The sequence below is a fragment of the Rhamphochromis sp. 'chilingali' genome, assembly GCF_963969265.1.
Source record: "Rhamphochromis sp. 'chilingali' genome assembly, chromosome: 15".
Classification (NCBI taxonomy): Eukaryota; Metazoa; Chordata; class Actinopteri; order Cichliformes; family Cichlidae; genus Rhamphochromis; species Rhamphochromis sp. 'chilingali'.
In genome coordinates, this window is record NC_137942.1 from 9844262 (window position 1) to 9870599 (window position 26338).

Genomic DNA, 26338 nt, shown 5'->3' on the forward strand with positions numbered 1-26338 from the left:
CTTTGCCTTTGGAAAGCAATACCACCCACCCACTCAGAACATAGGGAGCATCAGGGGCTGCTAGGTGGGAAAGGTTTTAAGTCTACCGTAATATGTTAGCACTCGATCTCAGACAAAGAAAAAATTGTCCCTAGACCCTCTGAAAGGGTTTTTTTTTTCTAATTGGATGAATTGCATCCACAAACCAAACCAAACCAAAGCAGTAATGTGTTATAAAAGCAATGATGTTTTTATGTCTTTTTTCCCTGTTCCCTCTTTTTCCCTCTTGTCAAATGTCTTCTATCTGTAATAACAAATATGGCCGTTACTGCACTGGGTTGGATAGTGATGTTAAGTGCTTCTGACAGTGTTTTAAAAATCTTAGACCAGTATGTTATTAAAGCTGGGCATGACCAAAACATGTGGGTCAAGTGTTCTGACACCTGTTGTAACTTGCATATCTTACTCACTTCGCCGAAGTGAGTGTGATGTAAGATTTTGAACTGTCTTATACTTCATTTGGCACAGGAAGAGCTGTAATTCGGGCATTATAGAGCACTATTTTCAGCTTTTTAAATGTTCTGTCTCCATACAATAGTAAATAAAAACTAATAAAATATTTGTTCTTGGAGAATAAAAGTATGTCTTAGATCAGCTCCAGCACTCCCAACCCACTGAACCTACATGTTCCAAATGAGTTCAAACTTTTTAAACTTAAACAGTCATTTTAATACTATTGAAGAGTCATTGTGTAGTCCACTCATACTTATGCATTTGTGTTAGTATTTGTAAGCTAAACCTGGACATTTTGGCCATATTCCATAATTTCAATATTTTTCCTGAACAATTCGAGTTTTTGTTGCCAGATGATCTACCAATGTATAATAGGATCATTATCCAATCATTTTCTATTTTCAGCTGGCTATTTTATATGTATTGTTTGGAGTTATTCAGCTAATTGTTTTCTATTTATTTATTGCTTTTAGATCAATTTTACACTGCCACAATCTTCCTGTCCACTGGTGACTCATTTTTCTTTTTAATCAACTTGTGCTTTACAGTACATTTCTAATGTTTTTCTGATTCAGCCATAACAAAAAAGAAAGAAAGAAAGAAAGAAAGAAAAGAAAAGAAAATCCCCCCTTAGCTGTTAACACACCTGACCTGCAAACTGCTAAAACCTCTGCCTTTTCTTAACAGTGTTCACACTTGGTGGTGATCAGTTATTAAGTGCATTTGATTAGCAGCACCTGGCTGCTATTTCGCCTCCTAATTCTTATGGAAGGGTGTACTTAGTTTTTCACACATTACTTCTGCATTTTGGCTCAGTTTTTGCTCAATAAATAATGATTTTGTGTAATGAGTCATGTTTTGTAGTTTCCTAATTTTAAGGACCCAGTTATTTTTATTTAATCCTGACATGTAAAAATGTAGAACTGAAAGAGGGTGTGCTTTCTTTTTACTATGACACTATCTGTTTTATTTTTTAAACGCCACACAATTGCAACTTTTCAACTATCCCTTGGAAACTACAAAAGCACCATCTAAGTTACAATTACCCTTGGCTGAGAATCACCGTCTTAAGGTATAGAAGCTTTCAAACAGCACATCATTATTCATACGTCTCCACTTCTTCACAACAATTGCAACCAGACAAGCTAATTACGGTCATTAAACCCTAATAATATACCTTTTCTTCCTTAATTATAAAGAGATGTGCTCATGTGTCTCATCTGTCACTCTTCTTTTTCTAAATAAACAATTCAGTGAGGAGAACAGAAGAGGCTTTCACTGCTTAAAACTCTCAGCATATATTGCAGCTATCATTATTGTCTGTTTGATTTACAGAGCAGCACTTCAAGTGTCTAACTTCTGAAACTGTTTCAATGACAAATTTCAAGCCCGATTTGAAAATGGCACTGTGTTGTATCACTGCTTCTCATCTTTTTTATTATGTTTTTCTGAGAGTATTTTTCCAGATCTGTCACACTTGACTCTGTCGTCATCAATAATGTGCCAATGTCAGGGAAGCTAAATCATAAAAAGGATAGCTAAGACATACAGTATTCTTCACTTCTTTTGTGATTCGGCTCCTCGGGGATGCTTCTGCACAATATGAGATAAGCGCCTCCTCCTGGCAGTTATTACACCTGGCAGACTGCTTCCTGAGGCACACATCCTTCAGTTCTTGTTTATCCGATCAGCCTTATCTCAACGTAGCCATTGCCACAAAATATCCAGCCAGCAGTAGGATCCCATCAGGCTCAATGCACACTGCTGAAGATGTTAATGTTAAACATGAGCAAACTACAAATGTAAAATGAGTCAAATAGCACTAAGCACAATGGTGACATTCAGTGTGTTGCTTCTTCTTCTTTCTTTCTTTCTTTTTTTTTTTTTTTATCATAAAACTCCCTAAAACTGGAAGCAATACTAATACATGAACAGCATTTCATCCTGGTTCAGACATTACAGTTTACCCAGTTAGGACAAACCTGGGTTTGTTTGATGAATGACTAGATGTTACTGTGAGTCACAGATTACTAAACTGGTGTTATAATGAATTTGACATTTTAGTTATCATTTAGAAACTGCAGAAAGATGAAGGCACTTTTGAAGGTTTCCATGGTACCAGAGGATTACTGGCTTTTTACTGTTATTTAACAAAGAAAATGTCTTAAATGTTAAATATTTAAATGTGCGCTGTCTGCCCTGCTGACAACCTGTGGTCAAAATTTCCTGAATTCTCCAACTGAGTTTGGAAGGGAAAAAGAAGCAAATAACAGGTTGTGTGCTTGCTCAAAAAGATCTGTGCAGCTATGTCTTTTTTTTTTTTTTTAATCAACCAACACTTAATATATACACACTAAAACCACTTTATGTCCTTATCACACACACTTTATGTGTGTGTATATATATATATATATATATATATATATATATATATACACACACACACACACACACACACACACACACACACACACACACACACACACACACACACACACATATTGGTGTACTACTTGTGGTCAAAACTTCCTGAATTTCCTGTATATATTATCACATCCTCTTCCTTTACAAAAACAGAATAATTAGTGTGTTGTGCAGACTTTGTTAGTAAAGTAACTTCGAGCTTGGTTTGTTTATAAGTGTGAAGCTCAATGTGAAGCAGTGGACCACTAGTAGTTATTTTTTCTTTTTTTCATTTACAGTGGAGTAACATATTTTTTAAACTGCTTTTTAGTCTTCTTCTTCTTCTTTGAAGTTGTTCCCATCCTATCCCTAATGTCCTCCTCTGTTACACCAATCATCTACATGTCTTCTTTTACCACTTCCATGAATCTCTGTGCTTATCTTCTTTTCCTCCTGCCTGGCAGCTCCATATACAATGTCCTTTGTTCAATATATAACCACCATCCCTCCACTCCACATGTCCAGAGTACCCCAACCTTGCCTCTCCAACTTTGTCTCCAAATCACTCAACTTGAGCTGTTTGCAGGTTGCTCCGAGAAAAAGTGAACCTTATTTTACCTCTATCACATGAAAGTCTCTTATGGGCTCCTCCCTCTAGTTTTTGAGCCACACTTCACGCTGTCAAAGAAAGATTTGCACAAGGGTTGATGGAGAGGAGCTGTGGATGCCTCGGGCTCAGCGGTCTGAAATGTTGTGCTTTGTAGATTGTAAGGAGATTGAAAGTGGGTGCCTTGCCAATGTATATGCATTAGAGAGAGTCTGAAGTACTGACAATCTTAGAATTATGGTGAGCCCCATGTATGGATTGAGAGAAGGGGAAAAAAGAAAGAAAAAAGAATCAATCAGTTTATTATATAATATATTGTAAAATTATATGCAGATTATACAGTTAGCTATAATTTCTGCATATGTATATTTTAATGTATTGGTTAAAAATCACAACAACAACAAAAAAGATAAAAAAAACAAAAAAAACCAAAAAAAAAACCTTAAGTCTAAAACATAAAAGTTTATCTCTGTAAGCTACACTGATTCCAATGATTAGGGGACTATTCTAGCTGTAGGGTACACTTTGGACAGGTTGTTGCTAATAAGAATAAACAAATATCCACGTGTTTTGTCTTATTATTAATCGCCACACACCTAAATCCTACTTGCTACAACCTTTCAGTGCCTGTAGGGGCACCAGAGCTAATGGACTCGATGTTTGCGCTCGCTTGCATCAGAGCAGAAAAAGAAGCAAAGGGCGGCCTTCAGCGATATCCCACATTTAGCCAAGTTCTTTTAGCTATAACGAAAAATCACTTTCCCTCCCTTTAGATAGCCGATGTAAGGTTTGTGCGGAATAAAGACTCATTCATGTAAGTGTGAACGACAGCTACTTCTTATCCATTTCTTTGATATTTATTGTGTGTTAGCTACAGCTAAACAGCTACACCTCGCTATTGTTTGCGTTGAGGAACTAGTTTAACTTAGGCATGCCTATGCTTTGTTAGGTTCAGTCTACTTCCTAGAAACTTAGGCGAGTAGCGTCGTGTTTTTGGTAACGTCCGCGTATTTCTGCATACATAGAAGACGTGTGTTGTATCACTTCGGTATATTTTGGAACAGTATGAAAATTGCTAATATTTGCTAGCCGATGGTGATGGCTGGTGAGAACTGGACGGTCCCTGGCCGCGGGTAACACACGTGCGCTAACTGTTATGCGCCCATTATCGGACATATTCACGAAGCGCTTTCCCTCCTCTCCTGTAAAACTTTGTTGAAATAAATGTATTCTCCACACAGTGCTGTCTTCATATAGAGGAGAGTGCTTAGTGGCTAGAAAGAAAAAAAAAAGCGTGTCTAAACACAAAAGCACTGCAATAATAAAGTTAATTTCGGTCCGACTGTTAAGTTAATGGAACATAACGGGTGACTGTCTAAAGCTAGTATAACCGTCCGCATGACTCGGTAGCAGCCCATATTCTCTTCCGATTAGCAACCACAATTAAGAAGTGCCTTTGAAAATGTTTAGAAATGACAGGTGATATCATGTTATTTATGACCATCCAGGGTTGACTGCTTCATTTACCGGGTTTATGCGCCGTGGCCGCAGTACTGTCAGAAGGTGATAAATGCTCGAAGACTTGTGCACATTGTTTAGCACACAGTGTGCACTTTGTGTTGATGAATTTCGTGACAAACCCAAAAATATTTACATGAGGCAATGAGCTATCCGATGATGGAGCGCTTGATTCCAGATGCTAAGTTTAAATGGGTCCTAACGGCTCTGCTTATTGTCAAACTCTTCAGGTGTGTAGGTTTTGTAGCTTTCTATGGCTTCTACATTATACTAACCCGTATCTGCTCTGTTGTTACTGTTATTACCTCGCAAGCTAACAAAATGTTTAGCGTCACTTTCCGGAACTAAAAGCATGTCGTCATTACTAAATGCGGAAGCTAGAAATAATGGAAGGCAAGCGGCAAAGAAGCCCCTGATAAGTTGAAATCATATACTGACGGTTAACACTGAGCAAAGGAGCTTTTTAGTTAGTACAATCTGCCCGTGTCCAGTCAATGATGAGAAGTAATTTTTTATTTATTTCGTTTTCACCTGTCATTTTAAAATGACTCTACTGAATCTTCTGATTCTGATACAATTTCAGGTGCTGACTGAGGGGAAAGGGACAAAACACGCAGACATGTCTGGAGCGTGTCTGGACAGAAGGACCCGCTGGCAGGAGATTCAAAAGGGCCTCCAGTTCATCCAGTAAGTGTCCCTGGTTTGTTTCTTTTTCTTCAGTGTGTGACTGTTTTCCTGAGCCATTTATTAGTTAGTCTTGGTCAGCTTTGGCAACTATTTTGATAATCTGATAATCATCTTATTGGTTTGTTTACATACAAAAAATTAGGGTCTGTGAAAGTGTGGTTTTTCATTCTATTATGGTTTTGCATGTGATGTCATGTGCATATTGCTCAAGAGCTGTCCGCCTCATTAGATGTGATAACCGGTAGAGATCACATCCAATAACTTGTATATATATATATATTTTTTTTCATATTTATATTACTGCCTCTTCTTCATCTGCTTCCTACACCATTACTCTCTCCTGCTCATTGCTCTCATCCTCTTTCTCCCCACTCCTGAACTGACGTTAGTTGCCATACTTAAAAGTAAACATAGGGTTCTAGCATAATAATGTTTAGTAGGTTATTCACTTACTTGACGTGTCAGGATTGCTACACATCTAAAATGGCCGAAACGTTCATGTCACATGGGAAGCGATCACGTGTCTGCAAAACCACAATCTCTCATTTATGTTTTAAGATTCGTACATTAAAATTTTCATCATCTTTCTCTTCATCCGCCTCCTCCCTCGTCTCCACCTTATCGACTTCCTCCTCACTTCAAGCCTTGATGTGAGGAGGAAATCTCTTGATTTCAAATTAGGGATCTAACAAAAGAAAACTCTATATAATGTTTATTTATAATGAGTGTTGTCACAGTAAGTTATTGTCACTAGCTGTCATCAGACTTGCAGCCCTTCTGTCTCTGGACAGCTAACGATAGATGGCTGTAAGCTAATGTTATGCCAGTGTCCTAAAACACTCTGACTTTCACTCACATTTTGATTACATTGTCAGACCATATGAGAGTTTATTTGCTAAGTTTACGAGTCATTAACAACATTACACCCACTTCAAAGAAAATTTGAGTAATGAGCTGTGCTTACTTAGGTTCAGGAGATCCTCAACAACTCTCCTCAGTATTGTGGTCAGAGGTGAGGTTCATTGACTCATTACTCCAGGTTAAGGCAGAAACAGTGGGAGAAACATGCTGGTACAAAAGCTCAAAATTCATAGGCAAAAGGAATCAGTGACAATAATAGTTTATATCCTTGTATCAGAATATTAGATTACTTGGGTATTCAAACAAGTTACTTTTTAATTTTTACATATACATACATACATTTTTTTAACATCAGTTTGACTCACTTTTTCCTTCTTTGAATTTGGGTATCATTGACATTAACATATATAGTGATGCCACGATACCAAAACATTTAGTAGTCAGTACTCAATAGAATCGCATGATTCTCAATACTCAAACAAAATGATCCTCTTATGTAGTTAAACAAAATATGTATTAAAAAGTTGTTGTAAAACATGGAGTCAGATCTTTTATTTAAAATGCATGCATGTTGTGTTGACAGAATACAGACTGAAATGTTAGGATGTTTGCAGAATAGCCTACTAATATTACAGCTACGTTACATCAGCATTAGGGCTGCAACTAAAGGTTAGTAATACAAATTAAATTGCTAGTAGGATTTAAACAAAAGTTAATGTGCAAATAGGAAATTAAAAACGGCTTCTGTCCATAAGTTAGGGTTTAAATTAAATCAAAAAGATTTTCTTTCCAGCTCATGAATTCACGATTGCAGTGAACATGCTCTGGAGTGACGCTTGCTCTTATCTTTGAGATGATGTTCCCAGATGCTGATAACCATCCTAAAGATGCTCTCTGTCATTACTTCAGGCATTTGAGAGGTGCAAAGCCTGGAAACTCATCTTAATACTAGTAAAACAGAATTAGAAAAAACTGTTACTTATCAGAAATGTAGTTATATATCATAGTTTCTCAGATGGCGTAGTGTTCAATGTCAATTAAACTAAATAATTATTGACATGATCCAACCTACAGATTAACTACCTAAAGATAGGTGAAAGACTATTCAGAAGAAATGTTAATGTGTGAGGGGGGGGACTTAAGTTTGTAGCTACTTCTGTTTAATTGTTTCCTCTTGCGTATCACTCATTGGCTAACAAAATTTACATAGTGTTCGCTTAGCAAGCATCATGCTGAGAAGTTTTCCGACAGGTAAGCTAACATAAACATTACTGTAAAAACCTAAACATTATCATACAAACATTAACATAAATGAGACATCAATGCAATGCACCAACTTAACGCCCTAAATCTGATCATTCAGAGTTGACATCACAGCTCCATTGTGTCGTGGAAGGTTTGGTTTATTTGAACACTGCTTTTTAAGAGTGAACCATTATCCCTTTGTCAGCCACCCTTGAGTGCAAAGTACTCTCATAGCTGAATCTGCCTTTCTTGAGTTGGAGCAGAGCTGCACTACTTGCCATCTTCCAAGTGTAGTTTTTGCTGTCCCATTTGTATTTTTCCCTGTGCTTGTGGGCTTTGTTTCTAGTATTCTACTTCAGCATGTTTGGCTAGATTAGAACACTTATATCCTTCTTCAGTTTCAGAAGAATGGCCACCTCTGTGCATACATCGCCTGTGGATGTTGGTATGGAATCATAAGTAGTATTGATTCTGGTGACATCCCTGACGTCCCCCCTACAGTGTAATCCTGTCACACAATATAAATACATTTCTTGAGGTTTTAAGCATGTAGCACATGGCTTCTTCATATGATATTACACTATTTTTTTTTTTTTTTTTTTAAACACTATTTTGCTCTTCACTCTACTCTGAGCCCCTCCCAGATGGCCAAACTCCTCACCCTATCTCTAAGGGAGAGGCCAGCCACCTTTTGGAGAAAGCTGATTTTTAACGCTCGGATCTGCGATACCGTTCTTTCAGTCACTACCCAAAGTTCATGACTGTAGGTGAAAGTAAGCACGTCAACCAGTAAATCGAGAGTTTTTGCTTTTACACTCAGCTCTCTCTTTACCACAATGGACCGGTACAGTGTCCGCATCGCTGCAGCGCCAATCCGTCTGTCGATCTCGCGCCCCCCTCTCTGCTGACTCACAAACAAGACCCCGAATACTTAAATTCCGCTACTTAAAATACTTAAAGTCAGATAACACAATACCCATTGGATGATTGTAAAGGAACAGATTGAAAATAAAATCTTGTCTTTCTACCCCCCCTTTAAGAGTAACTAACAGTCCACCACAATCTCATTGGGTTGTTAATATCAGTTGGAGGTAAGAGAGACAGCCGATTACTGGTATTACTTCAGTTTTGTTTCTAGCTTCGTATTCAAGCATCAGGCAGAATTCCTTTATGACCACATGTTGTTTTAGAGCTGAGCAAAGCAGTTTAGCTTTTCATTTCATCTAATCCACCAAGGGCATTTTGTTTTAAAACAAAAGTGATACTTAAAATACTATGGTGAATGCCGTCACTGTGACGTAGTCTGTGTGTGTAAAGTTGACAAAGATGAATGAAATAGGTCTGCCACTTAGATTTTTTCACACCGAATCATTAAATACTTAATTGTTCAAAAACATGGCAACGAGCAAAGTGGTATTTTGTTGTATGCAGAGGAGCTCATCATGCCTTGGTTGAAAGGACTGCCTAGAATATATCGCCCTCCTACTCCACTGTTTAAAAGAAGAAATGCAACTCTACATACCAGGCAGCAGCTGTAGTGGAAAACAGCCTTTGAGAAAAAAAAGACAAACTTTTCCATGATAGCATTTAATGGCACAATGGAACCTTTTAGTGTAGCAATTTATCCAGCTAGTTTAACATTGCATCAAATAATTGATGACTGTTGATGATATTAAGCTTGATAATGACTGTAGGTCTGTGTTGACATCTAAATGAAATGTAGGTTTGTGAACTGCTTGTGACATAAACCACACCCTGATTAGAATCGTAATACAATTTTACTTCCTGGCAGTCACTACTATTTAGTATAACTTAACAATACAGTCAGAACCAAACCAGTAGATGATGATGATGATGATGATGATAATAATAATAATAATGGATTGCATTTATATAGCGCTTTTCGGGACCCCTCAAAGCGCTTTACAATTCCACTATTCATTCACTCTCACATTCATACACTGGTGAAGGCAAGCTACAGTTGTAGCCACAGCTGCCCTGGGGCAGACTGACAGAGGCAAGGCTGCCATATCACGCCATCGGCCCCTCTGGCCAACACCAGTAGGCGGTAGGTGAAGTGTCTTGCCCAAGGGCACAACGTCCGAGACTGTCCGAGCCGGGGCTCGAACCGGCAACCTTCCGATTACAAAATGGATGGTTTGGTTTCAATACAGTTTTTAGGATGTTTTACTTAAAAAAAAAAAAAAAAGGGTAAAAAAGATCAGCGTAATTAATGTAATTTACAGTTTCTCACACACATACATAATTTATTTAATGGCTGGCACTTTGTAATTTCATTTTTATTTCTTTCTTCTAGATCAACCCTTCCATTTCCTGGGAGTCAGGAGCAGTATGAGGTAAGCAGTGTAAATTTGAATGTACGGTGACCCAGTTCCATCAAAATTTGAGTTAAACAAATTTGACGTTATTTTAATTTATTGGGTAAAAAAATAAAAGGCAACATGTAATTTCCTGCATCTGTGTAAAGACGTATTACTATATTACTGGACTTTGTATGTTTTGTTTTATTTGTATGTTTTAAATTTTCCAGGTGTTCATAAAGGACCTTGTGTGGAATCTGTTTGGAGAAGGAAACGACGTGTTTAGGGAAGGAGAATGGACAAAATCCATCGAGATGTTTACTGAAGCACTGAATATAGCAGATTATGCTGAATCAGAAGATATCTGTGTTCAAACAGGTTTACTAGAAAAGCTGTATGCAAATCGAGCTGCGGCATACCTAAATATTGTTCCGGTAAGTTGTGAGCACGACATTGATCACAAGTCACTTTCAAACTTTGCTCTTAAATTTTACATATTAGTTTTGTTAGTAAAATGCATAATGGTGAGAAGGAAAACTTTAAGGATAAGATACTGTACTAAAATTTTGGATGTGAAAAACAAGCTACCTTATTGTTTGGTCTGTTTGTGCTGTTGGCAAAGTGATTTACTTAATCATATTGAAATAATACAGTTAAATATAGTTACTGCCCATTTTTTTTTATTTTTTATTTTTTTGTTGCTCCCCTGCTCTGCTGTGTAATTGTTATTGTAGTCTGTTGGTAGATGGTTGCTATGACACATGTCATGCACTATTCAATTTTTTGTGGATGGGAAGATGTTGTGAAATTAAAATGACAGAATGTTTTAATAAGGTTTCTTAGGTGCATAAATGCTAGAAATGGGTCATTTTAACCCAGTGGTATGTGGTTGCTAGGCAGCATGATAATGTCATTATTTGCCATGTAAATAAGAAACTTAATGGGTTTAAGACTTATCTGTGTGCCAAATTTGGTTGCTCAACTGATTGCCAGAGCAATTTGGTAGTGAAGGAATACAAACAGTGTGTTCAGATTGAATTCAGTTTGAATTCAGACTGCATTGACAGGAGAAAGTTTCCTCTGTAAGTAAGATGGACACATTCCAGGGGCTCAGCACAGTCTAAATGCAGTCCAGAAAGTGTAGCAATGTCTCTCTGGAGCACATCATACTACACTCACCATATTCCTTCTGGAACTTAATCACTGCTCTGAGCTCATCCATGATATTGTCCAGGGTCCTCGCATTCCTCGTGATGATAGCTGTACAGACGGTTTATATTTCCCCCTGTTTAACCCTGTGCTTAGCTCCTCTGAAAACATGTGGGGTTTTTTTTTTTTTTTTCTTTTTTTCATATCTCTTCTTGAATGTGGGGTGTTTAACTTTGATAACCAGGTCGATTTATGCCAGATATATATTTTTGGTCTTTATAAAAACACATCCAAGAGTTCTGTTCTGTACTGGTGAAGCTGACACTAGATTGATTCGATTTTGGACAGTGATTTAATAACACGTGCTGCTTTTAACTTTGATTTAAATTGTTACCAACACTCTGCATTTAGAAAAAATAAAATATATTTAAAATGTCACATTTTAGGAAATATGCTCATTTGCTTTCTTTCTTTGTGAGTGTAATACCTCTCAAGTCTAAATACAGATAGCAACTGCTTAGCACAAAGACAAAGAATCTTAAGAAATGGCTAGTCTTGCTCTAAGATATTAAATTATAGTGTATGTCATGTATTAAATCCATTTGAAACTAGTTGAAAACATATAACAATACACCAGAAAGGTGTAGGTTTCATTCATCAAAATGTAACTTAGTAATGGGAGAGACTGGGTTCCAGTAAATCAAACTGGTGGAAAATCAACCCTACTTTCCTGTTAGTGTGTTTGCCTGTATTGAGTCATGTTACATGGCAGTAAAAGCACTCTGCTGTCTTCAGGGAGGAAAAACAACACACCACACCCTTACCTGAGTCAACTCACTGAACGTGTAATGTCAATTTAGGACACAGGAAACTTTTGTTTTGTGCACACAGACCATGCCTCAGTATTCTTACTATGTAACATGTTTTTTTTCCATAGGGACTCTATGACCAAGCACTAGAAGACTGTGAAAAGGCTCTCCGGTTGAATGAGGGCAACTACAGAGCTCTGTACAGAAAAGCAAGAGCCTTGAAAGAGTTGGGGCGACATCAAGAGGCCTATGAGGCTGTTGCCAAATGCTCTCTAGCAGTGCCTCAGGTAAGGAGGCCCAATCACCCCACCTTTTTTTTGTCATGGACAAGTTAGCTAGTAATTCTCATACTGGATATATATAGAGGATACACCAAATGACTGCTTTAGCAAATGAGCGGGACTTAAGAAAGTTTCATATACCCTGGTCTTCAGTGTAATTAGCAATCGGTTTTGCTTTCTGCCATCTTAATTTACTGATTTCTCTTCCTTTCGTACAAATAGTGCTCAAATCTCAGCTCAGGAGAAGTTTTAAATTACCAAATGTTGCCAAATCACTCAACCCCCACTGGTCGTGGCAGATGGCCGCCCCTCCCTGAGCCTGGTTCTGCTGGAGGTTTCTTCCTGCTAAAAGGGAGTTTTTCCTTCCCACTGTTGCCAAAGCGCTTGCTCATAGGGGGTCATTTGATTGTTGGCGTTTTCTTTGTATTCTTGCAGGGTCTTTATCTTACAGTATAGAGCACCTTGTGGCTAATGTTGGTGCTATATAAATAAAATTGGATTCAAATGAATACTGAGTTATTCCTACTTAATGCTGTGAAATGAAAACAATACTCTGCTTTAAGTGTTACGAGTGCATAAATGCTAATAAGGCCTGACTTAGATTTCTGTGGGGAGTCTTTACAGTTTTCTTTACAACTAAACCTACATAAATGGCTGACATTGTCGCAGGTATTTATGTTTGTGCTGGTGCTTTGTGTTAATTATCTTGTGGTTGTGTCCCAGCTGAGAGAAATAAATAAAATGCTGGAACTTTATTTCCCCCTGGGTCTCCCTTCTTTCTGGGGATTTATGCTTCAGCAGGAAAAATACGCCATCTATGTCGTAACTACAAACCGCTCAAACGGCATAGCCTTACGTACGCCGCCCGAGAAATGTAGCTACATGTCAAGTTGGCACAGCCTCAAAATATTGTGATTGGCCTGTTCATCATTGTTTCCTCCTATCTGCTTTTTTGCTGCACTTTTTGAATTTATCAATGAGAGGATAACAATCATCCTCTCAATAAAAGGAATAGCAACCATAGCATCAACATAAGGATTCACAAATGTCAGCAAATTCTTGAAGGGTAATCGTGGCAATTGTCGTATACGAGGGAAATATACAAAGATGTGGAAAAGCGTGAGGGACAACAATGTTAGCCCCTGAAGGGGGAAAAACCTGACCATAACAAAGGCCTGCTTTAGACTTCCACAGGTAGACTTTGTAGAGCGCAGAGACCATAGGGTTTTTATAGGAGTTTGAGGTTACGACGTATCAGAAGCATAAATCACCAGTAATTGGTCATTTTAGCCTAATGGTAGGTGGTTGCTTGGCCATATGGCCTATATGACAGAGAAGCATCTTCAGGGGCAGACATACCTGTATGCCAAGTTTGTCTGCTTAACTCTTGATCGTGTAGGAGTATTTTGCAGACAGAGATTTTAAAGATTTTGTTATAGTGAGTTAGAGATTGTTTTCATAAAAGGTGTATTGTGCTGCATAAACCATATACCAGAAGTATGAACATGTGCTGTTACATTCACTGGATCTTTGTAGGAAAGGTATAAAAGTAGTAATTCTACATGTGCACTTTGAATCATCGTAGATAATATAAAAAATGAAGAAAGTTTGGTCTGTAGCCAAATTTTTGTCCACCTCCACCCACACCCTTTCTTTCCCCTAACCTCTGTACGCATTCTGGTACAGAAATTTGCTTGCTTGAAGGACTGCAAATGTAACCTTGGATACAAAAAATGTCAGGAAGACTTTGTATTACAGCCATGCTTTAAGAAGCTCTGCTTTATAAAGTAGTGGTCTCAACTGCACCATGTTTCTGTCATGTATTTGTATAGAATACTATGAATGGAGGGGGGTATCTGTCAGATTTAATTTTAGATAGACTCTCCAGGTTGGTAAAATAGTGCAGTGAAAAATTTCGAGGAAAAAAAAAATCTTAATTTAACATGAATAGGATGTAGGAGATTATTAATAGCTGTAAAACATAAAGAATCAAAGGCGGTAACTGTCCTATGTTGTTTCCCCAGGACTCCAGTGTCACACAGCTGACTCAGGACCTTGCCAAAACCTTGGGGTTGAAAATCCGTAAAGCTTATGTGAGGAGTAAGGTATGGATGTATGATGACAAAGGGGACCTGTTAGGTTTTTCAGAATTTTCTTTATTTTTTTGTATATCCGCTAATTAAGCAATGACTTACAAACCCTGCTTCTGGGTCCAAGCTCCTACTGTGTTCATTAAGGCTGTTCTCTTTTTTACATGTTGCAATGCTCTGTATATTTTTTTTATTTATAAACAAACCCCTTAAAAAATTCCTGTGATTGTTGTATGCTTCTCTAGCTGTTCATTAGCACAGTTCATATGTATCACATCTTTAGGCTTAGTTTTTAAAACCCTGCGATGTAACTATTCTTCACAAAAGAATATCTCTGAGGCTCAGTAGGTGCATGACTAACCCTGTGTTGTGGATCGATCATCACAGGCATTCTCTTGACTGAAGTTTGGTCTGTTTTCAGCATCTTTTTCACTGCCACATGATTGCATCTGTCTCTGCCCAACAGGGACACTCAACTTAACGTTCATCCTCCATTCCTGTTTAGTTTTCAGTCTCCATTGATGTTCAAAGAGAGAGCAGAGCTGCACGTTTTTTGTTTTTTTTGTTTGTTTGTTTTATTTATAAATCCCTCTGTCAGAACAAGGTGGATCAACTTTAGATGGAAACTAGCAAGCTAACTTCCTGCTGACTTTAGGTTCTGTTACACTTCAATCCTGTAAAGCCCCTTTTTCATGGATACCTGGATGTTAAACTTTATCGTAACACGTGGGAGAGCAACCACACGGAACATTTTATTGACAAGTTAGGGCAATTTTAACTCTGCGATATCAGTGTTTGTTTGAGTTTGGACCTGGAAATGATGATGATGTCAGACTTAAGGCAGCTAAAATATTTGACATAAACGTGTAATCCCTACAATCCAAAAGCTCAGGATTCAGAGTGCACTAAAAGTTAAGCTTGAGTCAGATTTTACAACTTTTGGCTTAATGTGATGCTAATCAGTTGCTTTGCTTACTGCAGTTGTCCCTGTCTGTGAGCCCACACCTGCTCTCCACACATACTCCACCTGACCACCTGTTGTTTAGACTTTCTGTTCACAATGGAATAGCCACTCAGAACAAAGTTTGCTTAAAGGAAAAGGAGCTAAAACTGCTCTGTCCAAAAAAAACCCAGCTTGGAGCATAATGGGTCCCCGGTTACGCTCAAAACAAGTAAAACCACTCTGATTCATGGAGGTGGTTTTCAATGAATTGCTGTGTTAATCGAATGATAAGGAAGTGAATTCATAAAAAGATTTAATTTATTTATTTACAGCCTGCCTTGAATGTTTTGAGAGGATCAAGTTATCAAGATGCGTCATGTGACAAGGTAAGCAACCTCAGCCACACAAAAGAAAATATGTAGCAGTAGTTTTCCAAGACACAAGGTGATCAATAACAATTTGTATTTTCCAGTTTTCTTATGGCTCAGATTCGGTTGAAAATATAGAAATTGGTAAGTTTTGGTCCTTGATAACCTTTTTATTTGCATATCAAAAGATGCCAGGGCTAAAATCACTCAATCTGTCCATCCTGTTATGTGTTTTTTAGAAGTGCCTCAGTTAACCCAGGATAGCAGTGTTTTGACTCCAGGACCAGCTCCCATCCAACTTCCGGTGGCAGTGCACCTACCTCTGAATGAAGCAGTGGTGGATGAACTCCCCTCTACCAACAATATTTCATCTGTCCCCTCATCTGAACCTCCAGGCTTCGAATCTGTCGCCCTGCCTGTGTCTGCATCCACGTCCGATCCCCTCCCTGCACTCACATTCGTAAATGGGTGCCGAGCCAGTAAGCCTTACCCAATTCTTGATACTAGTCAAGATTTTGATACGGACATCATTGGGGACGACCTAGATGATCTTCTGGACCAAGCTGGCCCCGAATCTACTATGGTTAGTTAGCAGAATCCCTGGCAAATCAATAAGACAGTGAGTTTATATTTGAACAGACGTGTGACTTTCCCTAATCTCCTCTGTCAGGTTATTCCTACGGTGAAGGGGCCTCTTCCTTTACCTGCCAGTATTGCCTCAGGCAGTTCCATGTCAAGTCCATTCCTGATGCCATCGCACATCAACCCTTTTCTCCCCAGTGGTCCACATCAGTGCACTGTAACGCTGCCGCCTCTCTATCACAAATCGGGGTCAAGTGCGTATTTTGGTATGGACACTTTTGACCCCATTTCACCACCACTGGACTCTCTGGATAGTCTCAGCATATCAGACTTTAAACCAGGTATGCTACTTCACCTCTTTACTTGGGCTAAGATCACTATTTTTCCATCTGTATCAGATACACAAATAAGCATTTTTTCCCCTCCTACTGTCACAGTTTCAGATTATGCTCCAAGTGGATTCCTTCCACAGGTAATTACTGTTTATCAATAATATCGAACCATCATCAGTTCAATCTTTGTTACAGGCTCATATCACATTGTTTTTCTTTGTTATTACAGATCAACAATAATCACACCCCAATGGGGATGGCTGTGGGTATGCCTGATGTAAAAGGCCTCCCTGCTGCTGTTGATTTAGCAAAGAACCCCCTAGCTGAAACGCATGAATTCAAACAAGCCTGTTCAGTGTGCTATGTCAAAACTGGTGAGGAATTGTTTTGACAGTACACTTATTTAACTGTCTGCTTTTTGTTCTGCTGTAAGCTCAAATTTGTCACCGTCTTTGAGGATGGGATGGGAAGTAGGGTTTGGTGCAACTTGTTTCATATTTTCTCTATTCACAGGGCCTGGAGTGTTGGATTACACACTTCATACGGAAGACCATAAATGCAAAAAGGATGTATTACTTGGCAGAATCAAGCATTTGCCAGACAAAACATGGAAACTTATTCGACCCAGACCAACAAAAACTCAATATGTTGGACCTTATTACATTTGCAAAGGTTAGTTAATTTATTTTTAGTGTAAATGCCTTTCTCACAACCTGTTTCATTTATTTATGTTGATTCCCCAAAGCATGGATGGGGAACTCTTGGCCTCATGGGCCGGTGTCCTGCAGGTTTTAGGCTACGTTCACACTGCAGGCGAAAGCGCATCAAATCCGATTTTTTTGACCCTATGCGACCCATATCCGATCATGCTATGACAGTGTGAACGGCGCAAATCCGATATTTTCAAATCCGATCTGGGTCACTTTCGTATGTGGTACTGAATCCGATACATATCCGATGTTTTAGAAAGCGACTGCTGTGTGAATGGTCAAGTCGCATTAAATCCGCCTTTTACGTCACCGACACAAGACTGAAGCCAATTATCAGCGCCAGAGAAGCGCCCGAGAAGACATCGCGAACGCTTCCTGGCCATCCAGTGTAGATGTCAGTGAAACTGTTGGGAAGACAACGTGAACATTTTATTTGTACTGTATAATCTGCAGATTCTGACAGAAATCTGCAGCTATCCTTTGAAGCACCGCTCCTCTCTTAAACAGCAATAAGGATCATTATTAGGTTATTTACATTATTATGTAAATAACAAAATAACTTAAAGCAAAAATTGGGAAACGTGAAGTCCGAAGTCTTTATATTAAGGGCCATCAGTCAAACAATACTGTTGCTCTGGGTCTAAACAGAGCGCGTTGTGTGTGACATCTTCTTTTGCGCATGCGGGCCGCTTTGAGCGTTCACACTAGAGCGCGTTTGCTGTCGCATTTTATTTGTAGTGTGAACGAGCAGACAAAAAAATCGGATTTGATCAAAAAATCGGAATTGAGCATTAAGACCTGCAGTGTGAACGTAGCCTTAGATGTGTCCTTGATCCAACACAGCTGATTCAAATGGCTAAATTACCTCCTCAACATGTCTTGAAGTTCTCCAGAAGCCTGGTAATGAACTAATTATTTGATTCAGGTGTGTTAACCCAGGATGATATCTAAAACCCGCAGGACACCGGCCTGGAGTTCCCCTCCTTTACACTAAATCAAAACATTAATTTACGTTTGTTTTGCCAAGAAATACCTGAATTATCAAAGCTCTTTTTGCACATTTGCATTGTTACATTGCGCTTATTTTGTTATGTTCATCTTCAGCTCCGCATTGTTATTGTTTGATAACTTTGCAAAAAAACCTTAATTATCATATAATTACCAGTTCAGCTCCTCTCCCTTTTAAGGCTACGCTGTCTTTAAACTTTCTTCTGATTGGTCGCCACTCCCAAATAGAAGTTTGGTCTGTATTTTATTTGATCATCCACCATTTTAACTGTATACATGACATAGAAAATAAGGAAAAGCTTAATAGCCCCACTTTAAACTCGAATCATTTACCACCTTTTTACAGAGACTGAATAAGATAAGAAATCCCTCTTAGTAGGTCCCATTCCCTCTTTGCTTGTTTACACTAAAACCAACAAATGTGGCGTAATGCTGTCCCAGTGTGCGTTTTCAGAAAGCTTGCCAGCATTCTGAAATCAGAGGCATGACGTGTATTACAACAGTGTCAGTGTCTAGTGTAGCGTGTGTGTCCCCCCCCCCCACTGGCTTTCTCATGAACACAGATGTCAGTTCAGCTCTGTGACTAAGTCTGCCTCTGGCTTAAAGGAGCAACAACAATATGCCCCATTCCCTCTCTGTACCTTTCACTCAGAAAAGCAAGGCAGGAAAAAATCATGCAACAGCACTGCTATTTCCTGTTTTATTTTACCTACTTATCCCTACTGAACATGTACACATTTATCTTCAGAGGAACATCTGTAACATGTTTTATGACTGACTTTGCTTCTAGCACTCTTTGTGATAATAAAACGTGACCTTGCGTGTTGCAGAGGTGGCTGTTGGAAAAGATTGCTTGTATCCTGGCCACTGCACATTTGCATACTGCCAAGAAGAAATTGATGTTTGGACTCTGGAGCGGAAAGGATTTATTTCCAGAGAACTGCTCTTCGATCCTTTTGGGCCAAACTCCAACATCAGGTTGACTGTTCCCAAGATCTTGCAGGAGCATCATGGGATATTCATGTTTCTCTGTGGGGTGTGTATTTTGATTTAGTGTCTTATCCAAAACTAGTGTGGATGTATGCAAGGCATGACCAGTACTTCTGGTTAAGTTATATTAAAGTGCCAAATCTTCGCTTTAAAAAGATTTATATTTTCGGTTCAGTGTTTTAAAAGTAATTGGAAATACAAATTCAAGGGGGAAAAATCCTCACATTTAATATTATGCTAAATGTTTTGGTGCGAAACTGTTTTGTTTCAAATAAATGTGCTGATGCACAGATGGTGAAGTAGGATATCTATCAGTGTGCATTCATCTCATAGACTATAGTGATAGTGTTGTAGTGCTGCTGCATGTGGCCATGTGGGGATTTGTTTGTTTTTTCCTTGTGAGTTGAGGAGAAAATCTTTGGCCTCGTTGTAAATTGATTCTTTTGCTCAAATATGTTAAATGCAGAAAACAATGCAGACATTTATGAAATGAATAAACTGGCTCATTTAACCACAGTAGTAAATATATTTTTCATTTTCATTGGAATGGAATGAGAGACACTTTTTATGCTGCTCACGTTTTATAGGTGATCAAAGTGTGTATAGCATAAAAGTGTGTATATATAGTTTATTGTCTTGTTAGTTTAATGCCTAAAACAGATATTTTATGGGAAATGTGCTGTTCTGCAGGTGTGCTTTGACCACAAACCCAGAATAATCAGCAAGACCAACAAAGATGACCCTTCAGTTTGTTCTCATCCTGTGACAAAGCATGACTTTGAGGATCATAAGTAAGTCAATCACCATTTCAGCACATGAAACCATCCTCATTTTATTTGTGACTTAAAGGATTTACTCTTACAGTGTTTAGATCTTAGAATATGAAGATATTCTGGAAATACATAAGAATTATCAGATTGCGAGTTTGATCACTCTGTTTCTTTTTGAAGGTGCCTGGTCCACATTTTGAAAGAGAATACAGTCCGGTATTCCAAAATAAGACCCTTGAGTCCCCATTGCCAGCTGGATCTTTGTCGCCACGAAGTCCGGTACGGTTGCGTGAGAGAGGATGACTGTTTCTACGCCCACAGCCTCATCGAGCTGAAGGTCTGGATGATGCAGCACGAGCTTGGTAAGACTATTCTTTGAAAATGATACAAGAACTGGGTGGTATTGCATCTGAAATGCTCCCTTTTCTTTCCCATAAAAGATTGTCATTTTAAATGCTATGTTTTTAAAAAATTAATCAAATTACATGGATATTTGGTTTTCTGGATTACACAGGTATCACTCACGAAAACATTGTCCAAGAGGCTAATAAGTTTTGGAATGCAACAGCTTCATTGCAGGGAGCTCAGGTAAAACCAGTGTTTGTTTGTTTTTCCCTTTCTCTAGTAGGTATTTCTACATTAAACATACATAAAATAACAATAAGAAGAATTTTATTGATCCCAAAGGAAAATTCCTGTCTCTGACATATGAATTTAAGGGTTAAGTGTAAAACATTTCTGTTTTACATTTAACAATAAGGAAATGAAGAACCCGTATTTTAGACCGTTTTTTGCCCTGAATTAAAGTACAGTGGGGGAAGTAATTGTTTGATGCTCTGCTGAATTTCTTTTTTGCTCACAAAGAAATAAACAGTCTCTAATTTTTATGGTATATTCATTTTAATGGAGACAACAATTCAATCAAAACAAAAAATCGATTGCATAAATTGATTTGCGTGTCAATGAGTGAAATAAGTATTTGATACCCTACAGCCCAAACAGAATTCTGACTCCCACAGATTGGGCAAACAGCCATTTAGTCAGTTACAGATACTTGTGCTCTCACAGAGAGCCCTTTTTCACTAGTAAGTACTTGGGTCAGCTCGGCTCAACTCAACTCATTTTTAAGGGCTTTCCATTAGGTGATAGTACCTGGAACCTTTTTAGTACCTACTTGGCTGGGATTCCAAGCAATCTGAGGCAATCCGACCATGTGACCGCATGCCACTGATTGACGTCACTTGATCAGTCATGAGAGCGTCTCCTTTATGAAAATAAAAACGGCCACTTTTGAAACCCGGCAGCAAGGGAAATTGCTACAAATAAAACAACACCATGGTCCCTACATACACCAAGCAGCAGGTATGCCATCTCCATCGTTGTGGTGTTTGCATACAAATGACGTCATAGGACTTTTCGCTACGTTGCTATAATGACCCCATGCACATTTAAGTGGTGCGCCGTTGAAATGGAAAACATCTTGAGTCAAGTAAGTACTAGTGGAAAAGGGCTATGAAATGTCTTCCATTACAACCTTTCCACCACCAAGACCAAAGGGCTGTCAGAGGATGTCACTGACAAGACTGTAGACCTGCACAAGGCTGGAAAGACCATCAACATGTACAGGCCTATCTTAAGTTTGCCAGTGAACTTCTAAGTGTCTAAGAGAAGGCGAGACGAGAACCTCTTTCTCTCAACCAGAACACTGAAGATGGGTAGTGGATGGGTCTTCCTGCATTACAGTAATCCAAAACACATTGCCAACAGACAAAGAAGTGGCTAAAGAATCATATTAAGGTCATGGAGTGGCCTAGCCAGTCTCTAGTGCTAAATCCTATAGTAAATCGGTGGGAGCTCAAGCTTTGAGTTGCCAACTGGCAGCCAAGAAGTCTAAAGGATTCAGACAGCTTCTATAGAGAGGAGTAGGCCAAAATCCCTCCTGAGATGTGTGCAAACCTGGTGACCAACTACAAGAGGCTGCAACAGGGGTTTCTCCACCAAGCTGTAAGATGCTTTGTTTGGGGATTCAGTGTTATTTTACTCAATGATATCCAAATCAGTTTATAACTTATATGTAATGTGGTTTTTATGGATTTGTGGTTGATATTCTTTCCATTAAAATGACAGTACTACAAACATGACACATTGTTCATTTCCTTGTAAGTGAGCCAACTTACTTGATCTGCTGCTGAATTTGTAATTATTTTCCCCACGCTAAGCTGTTGCCATTGTCATTAGCCTTGCAGTATATACATTCCTTTAATTCTTTTAGTTGTTTCATTGTCGCGAAGGGAAAATTTATATTTAGTCACAGATTTTAACAAGTCCTTCAAAATATAATCAGCAGCTTCCCAGTGCACTGAGAAGATTTGGACCTCCGAATCTGAAGATGATGTTTGTTTGTGGCCAGTGCTGGAGAAACGGCCAACTAAGTGAAGCTGACAAAAACAAGAAGTATTGCACAGCCAAGGCAAGACACACGTAAGTATTTGGATGTCTTTGTGTATGTGGGGGACTACAATCCATTATGTCATTATTGAGTCACGCTGTCTTTCTGTCTCAGGTGGGCAAAAGACAGGCGGGTGGTGCTTGTAAGTTCCCATGAAAGGAAAAAGTGGACAACTGTAAGACCGCTTCCAACCAAAAAACCCATTCCATCTCAATTTGAGGTATGTTTCCAGCACAGTCTTCCCATCTTATATTTTCCAGACATATAATATATTCAGATTTCGAATAATGGAGACCAAATGTTTTCTGGTCTCTGTTTAGATTTGCATGCATGTGACAGCTGGCAAGAAGTGTCAGTACATTGGGAACTGCACATTTGCTCACAGTGTGGAAGAAAGAGACCTTTGGACCTACATGAAGGAAAACAACAGTGAGTTTTGTTGAAGCGATTGGCTCTCTTAATGTGTAAAATTTAATTGGTGAATGTGATGTGGCAAACACATTATATCCCCTCATTTAGTTGGAGATATGGATCAACTTTATGAGCAATGGCTGCAGTCTCAAAGGCCTGGCTGGGGTGATGAAACTTCCACTAACTCAGTCAGAGAAAATGGGAAACAGATCCACATGCCAACTGACTACGCAGAGGAAGTGGTGAGTTGATAAGTTAGTGGATATGAAATGTAGCTCAGTGGCATCTAGTTAATATTGTGCTCAGGGATGTTTGCAGCTAGACTATTAAATTGTGGTTCTTTCCCTAATTTGCAAGTAAACTACACTACCTGGTAGTTTAATCATTCCTATTTCATTAATGTATAACAACATGGTATTTGTGTGGATGCTATTTCACCTTGTTTTTTAGATTGTCCCTAATTATTCCTGTTTCCTGGTGAGTTCTGCCTTTTAGATAAGTTAGCAGTTTTTAATCGACTAGTACACTAAAGTGTACTTGGACTGAGTGATGCATACATGCCAGAATACATTTTAACGCTGTGCATTATGTCCTGGCTCGCTTTTCGTTTTGGGCCCAGGTGTGGTGTGATAGGTAGTATGAAGGTTAACCAAGCCCAAGCGTGGACCAAAAATTGCCCAAATTAAATGGTAAAATGGCCTGTATTTATATAGCGCTTTACTAGTCCCTAAGGACCCCAAAGCGCTTTACATATCCAGTCATCCACCCATTCACACACACATTCACACACTGGTGATGGCAAGCTACATTGTAGCCACAGCCACCCTGGGGCGCACTGACAGAGACGAGGCTGCCGGACACTGGCGCCACCGGGCCCTCTGACCACCACCAGTAGGCAGCGGGTGAAGTGTCTTGCCCAAGGACACAACGACCGAGACTGTTGGAGCCGGGGCTCGAACCGGCAACCTTCCGATTACAAGGCGAACTCCCAACTCTTGAGCCACGATCGCCCCATTAAGTTAAGCCAAAGAGTGCATAAAGTTATGAATCTCATTGTGTTCATACATACTTGGAAGGGGTGTCTGAAAGAGAGAGTGAATGGGCGATCGAAATGGGAGCTGAAATAGTAAGAATTATACTTGGGCATAGATCCTTAAACAGAATGTGAGTTTGGGGTAGAATTGAGAGGAATAGCTATGTGGGGACTGGAGTACAAGCCTGTGCTTACTTTAAGTACACTCTTTTGCCTGGATTATATTTCCTGCGTCCGTGTGATCGCTAAAGTCTGTGTGATATAAATTAGTCATCAGACTAGACTGAGTTATGAGGATGTGGATGTCTATATTTTTTTTGTGGCTGTGTGGATTCGTATATAAAGAATTTGCATTATAATGCACTAGCTACACATGCGCCCCAGGCAGCATACTTCAGAATTATAAGCGGAAAGTCTATTTGTGTCCTATTCAGTAGAATGTAATTGAGGCTTTGTTCAGTGGCAACATCCGTAATTATGCATCCTGAATTATGAATGTTTTATTTAATTTTTTTTTTTTTAACTGGAAGCAAAGCCAGTGCTGAATTTCGTTAAATGTGCCTTTTTATTTATTGGCCATGAGGTCAAAGGTCAAATCCTGTATAAGTCTATGGAAAACTATCCTTCAAGCTGACCTCTGTAAAAGGCGTTCTTGTCGAGTTCAACAAGCTCTGTCACTTGTTAAGTTTTATTGTATAGAACATTAAGTTCTTTTTGGAAATGTTGGTTATTCTAAGCATTGTGGCAATTATCCAGGGTTTCTGCTTGAATAGGTGTTAGCCAATTAGCATATGGTTTTACAATCCTATTCGGACGGCACTCGTCGCATCCAGCTTTAATTGAACAAGATGGCCAGTGTGAAAGTTTTATGTAACAGGGCTTCGCCAAATAGTGGGTGATACCATGATTGCTAAATCCATCATTTATCCTGTCTTTCATGAAAGTGTTTTCATTAACAACAATGTTATTCTGTTCCTAGTGCTATTTATTGATGAAGCAGAAAATAGTTGGATCTAGTGTGTCTACTCTGCATATTTTTGTGAAATTTCTAAAATGTATTTATTTGTTAATTAATTAAATGGAATTGTTTCTGCAGGCTGGCAATCATTGTTGGCTCTGTGGTAAAAACTGCAACAGTGAGAAGCAGTGGCAGCAGCATATCACTTCAGAAAAACACAAAGAACGAGTTTTCAACTCTGAGGATGATCAGAATTGCTGGCAGTATCGATTTCCCACAGGCACTTTCAAAGTTTGTGAGAGGTAGGTTTATCAGAAACAACGCATACTATGTGTCTTGTTACGAGTCTGATTGTTTTCGATGGTTGACATTTGCTGTCACTCTTTGGCAGGTTCCTCAAAGGCACGTGCACAGAGGATGACTTGTGTAAGCTGGCTCACGGGGAGCAGGAACTAAAAGAATGGAGGGAGCGCAGGGAATTCCTTTTGATGAAACTTGCCAAAGCCACAAAAGACCATCTTATAGCACCAAATGACAATGACTTTGGAAAATACAGTTTTCTGCTTAAAGACATTAAATAATGACGTGATCACAATATTCATGCACACTTGCAAATGATGCAGTATTCAGTCTCGAATCAGGTCATCTTTGAGGGCCTCTGACGTGCACAGGAAATAGCCTGATCACAGCATGATTTTAAAGGAGGGCATACAGGACAGGCCCCCTGAATGATGGCTGTTTGCTCTGATCAGAATTACAGGAGTGTTATCATTAAAAGCAAATACTGAGTGTTAAAACACTTTCCAGAAGCTTTGCAGTGCACCATTCTGTCATACCTGAAAATGGTGGGGAGGGAGGAAGCATGAGTAAACCTTGATCAGAGTCATGTTCAGATTCTTACAGTTGACCTAAACAAATTTTTTTTCCCCCACAAACAGTTTGTATATGTTAATGACCTTTTACTGTTTTAAGTATCAATTACTTAAATAAAGAGTTGAGTTGACATTCTTTTATTTTAATCAGTAAGCATAGGTCATCTTCACTTTCCATTTATCTAATAGTGTTACCAATGTAATGGGCACCACACCAAATAAAGCTCCTTTTTTAATCTGTTTTGAAATGGCTTTTATTTAAGCATACACATGCCCAATTCCAGTAACTAAATACAGAAAAGGTGTCCATCTCACTGTAATCATTATGAAAGCAGTTTCATACATTGTTGATTGTTGTATTGTCTTATAATGGTCCATATATTACAAGCCTGTATGTTACAGGTAACATTGTTAGAGTTGAACTAAAATCATTTACATTAAACACAAGT

General features: G+C 38.8%; 1 protein-coding gene across 2 annotated transcripts; it reads left to right on the forward strand.

Moving 5' to 3' along the window:
* The first annotated feature begins 4160 nt into the window (after positions 1–4160).
* On the forward strand, positions 4161–26123 carry zc3h7a (zinc finger CCCH-type containing 7A). Of its 2 annotated transcripts, none has more exons than XM_080904850.1 (23): positions 4161–4316; positions 5604–5707; positions 10131–10170; positions 10365–10568; positions 12221–12379; positions 14398–14478; positions 15739–15792; positions 15879–15918; positions 16014–16357; positions 16445–16697; positions 16794–16828; positions 16918–17062; positions 17202–17360; positions 19237–19442; positions 20087–20187; positions 20347–20528; positions 20681–20754; positions 22511–22647; positions 22730–22835; positions 22936–23044; positions 23135–23268; positions 25156–25319; positions 25409–26123. In XM_080904850.1, the coding sequence occupies exons 2-23, from the start codon at positions 5640–5642 to the stop codon at positions 25596–25598; spliced, it is 2985 nt and encodes a 994-aa protein (XP_080760976.1). In that variant the 5' UTR covers positions 4161–4316; positions 5604–5639; the 3' UTR covers positions 25599–26123. The 2 variants fall into 2 exon arrangements, with proteins under 2 accessions (XP_080760976.1, XP_080760977.1); XM_080904851.1 differs by having other exon boundaries at positions 22514–22647.
* Positions 26124–26338: the final 215 nt, after the last annotated feature.

Bases quoted from the DNA above. Each gene is read 5' to 3' on its own strand.
- zc3h7a (XM_080904850.1), top strand. From the start codon at position 5,640: ATGTCTGGAGCGTGTCTGGACAGAAGGACCCGCTGGCAGGAGATTCAA. The intron at 15,793-15,878 runs GTAAGCAACCTC...TGTATTTTCCAG, and splicing joins AAGATGCGTCATGTGACAAG to TTTTCTTATGGCTCAGATTC. The intron at 22,648-22,729 runs GTAAGTATTTGG...TTTCTGTCTCAG, and splicing joins ACAGCCAAGGCAAGACACAC to GTGGGCAAAAGACAGGCGGG.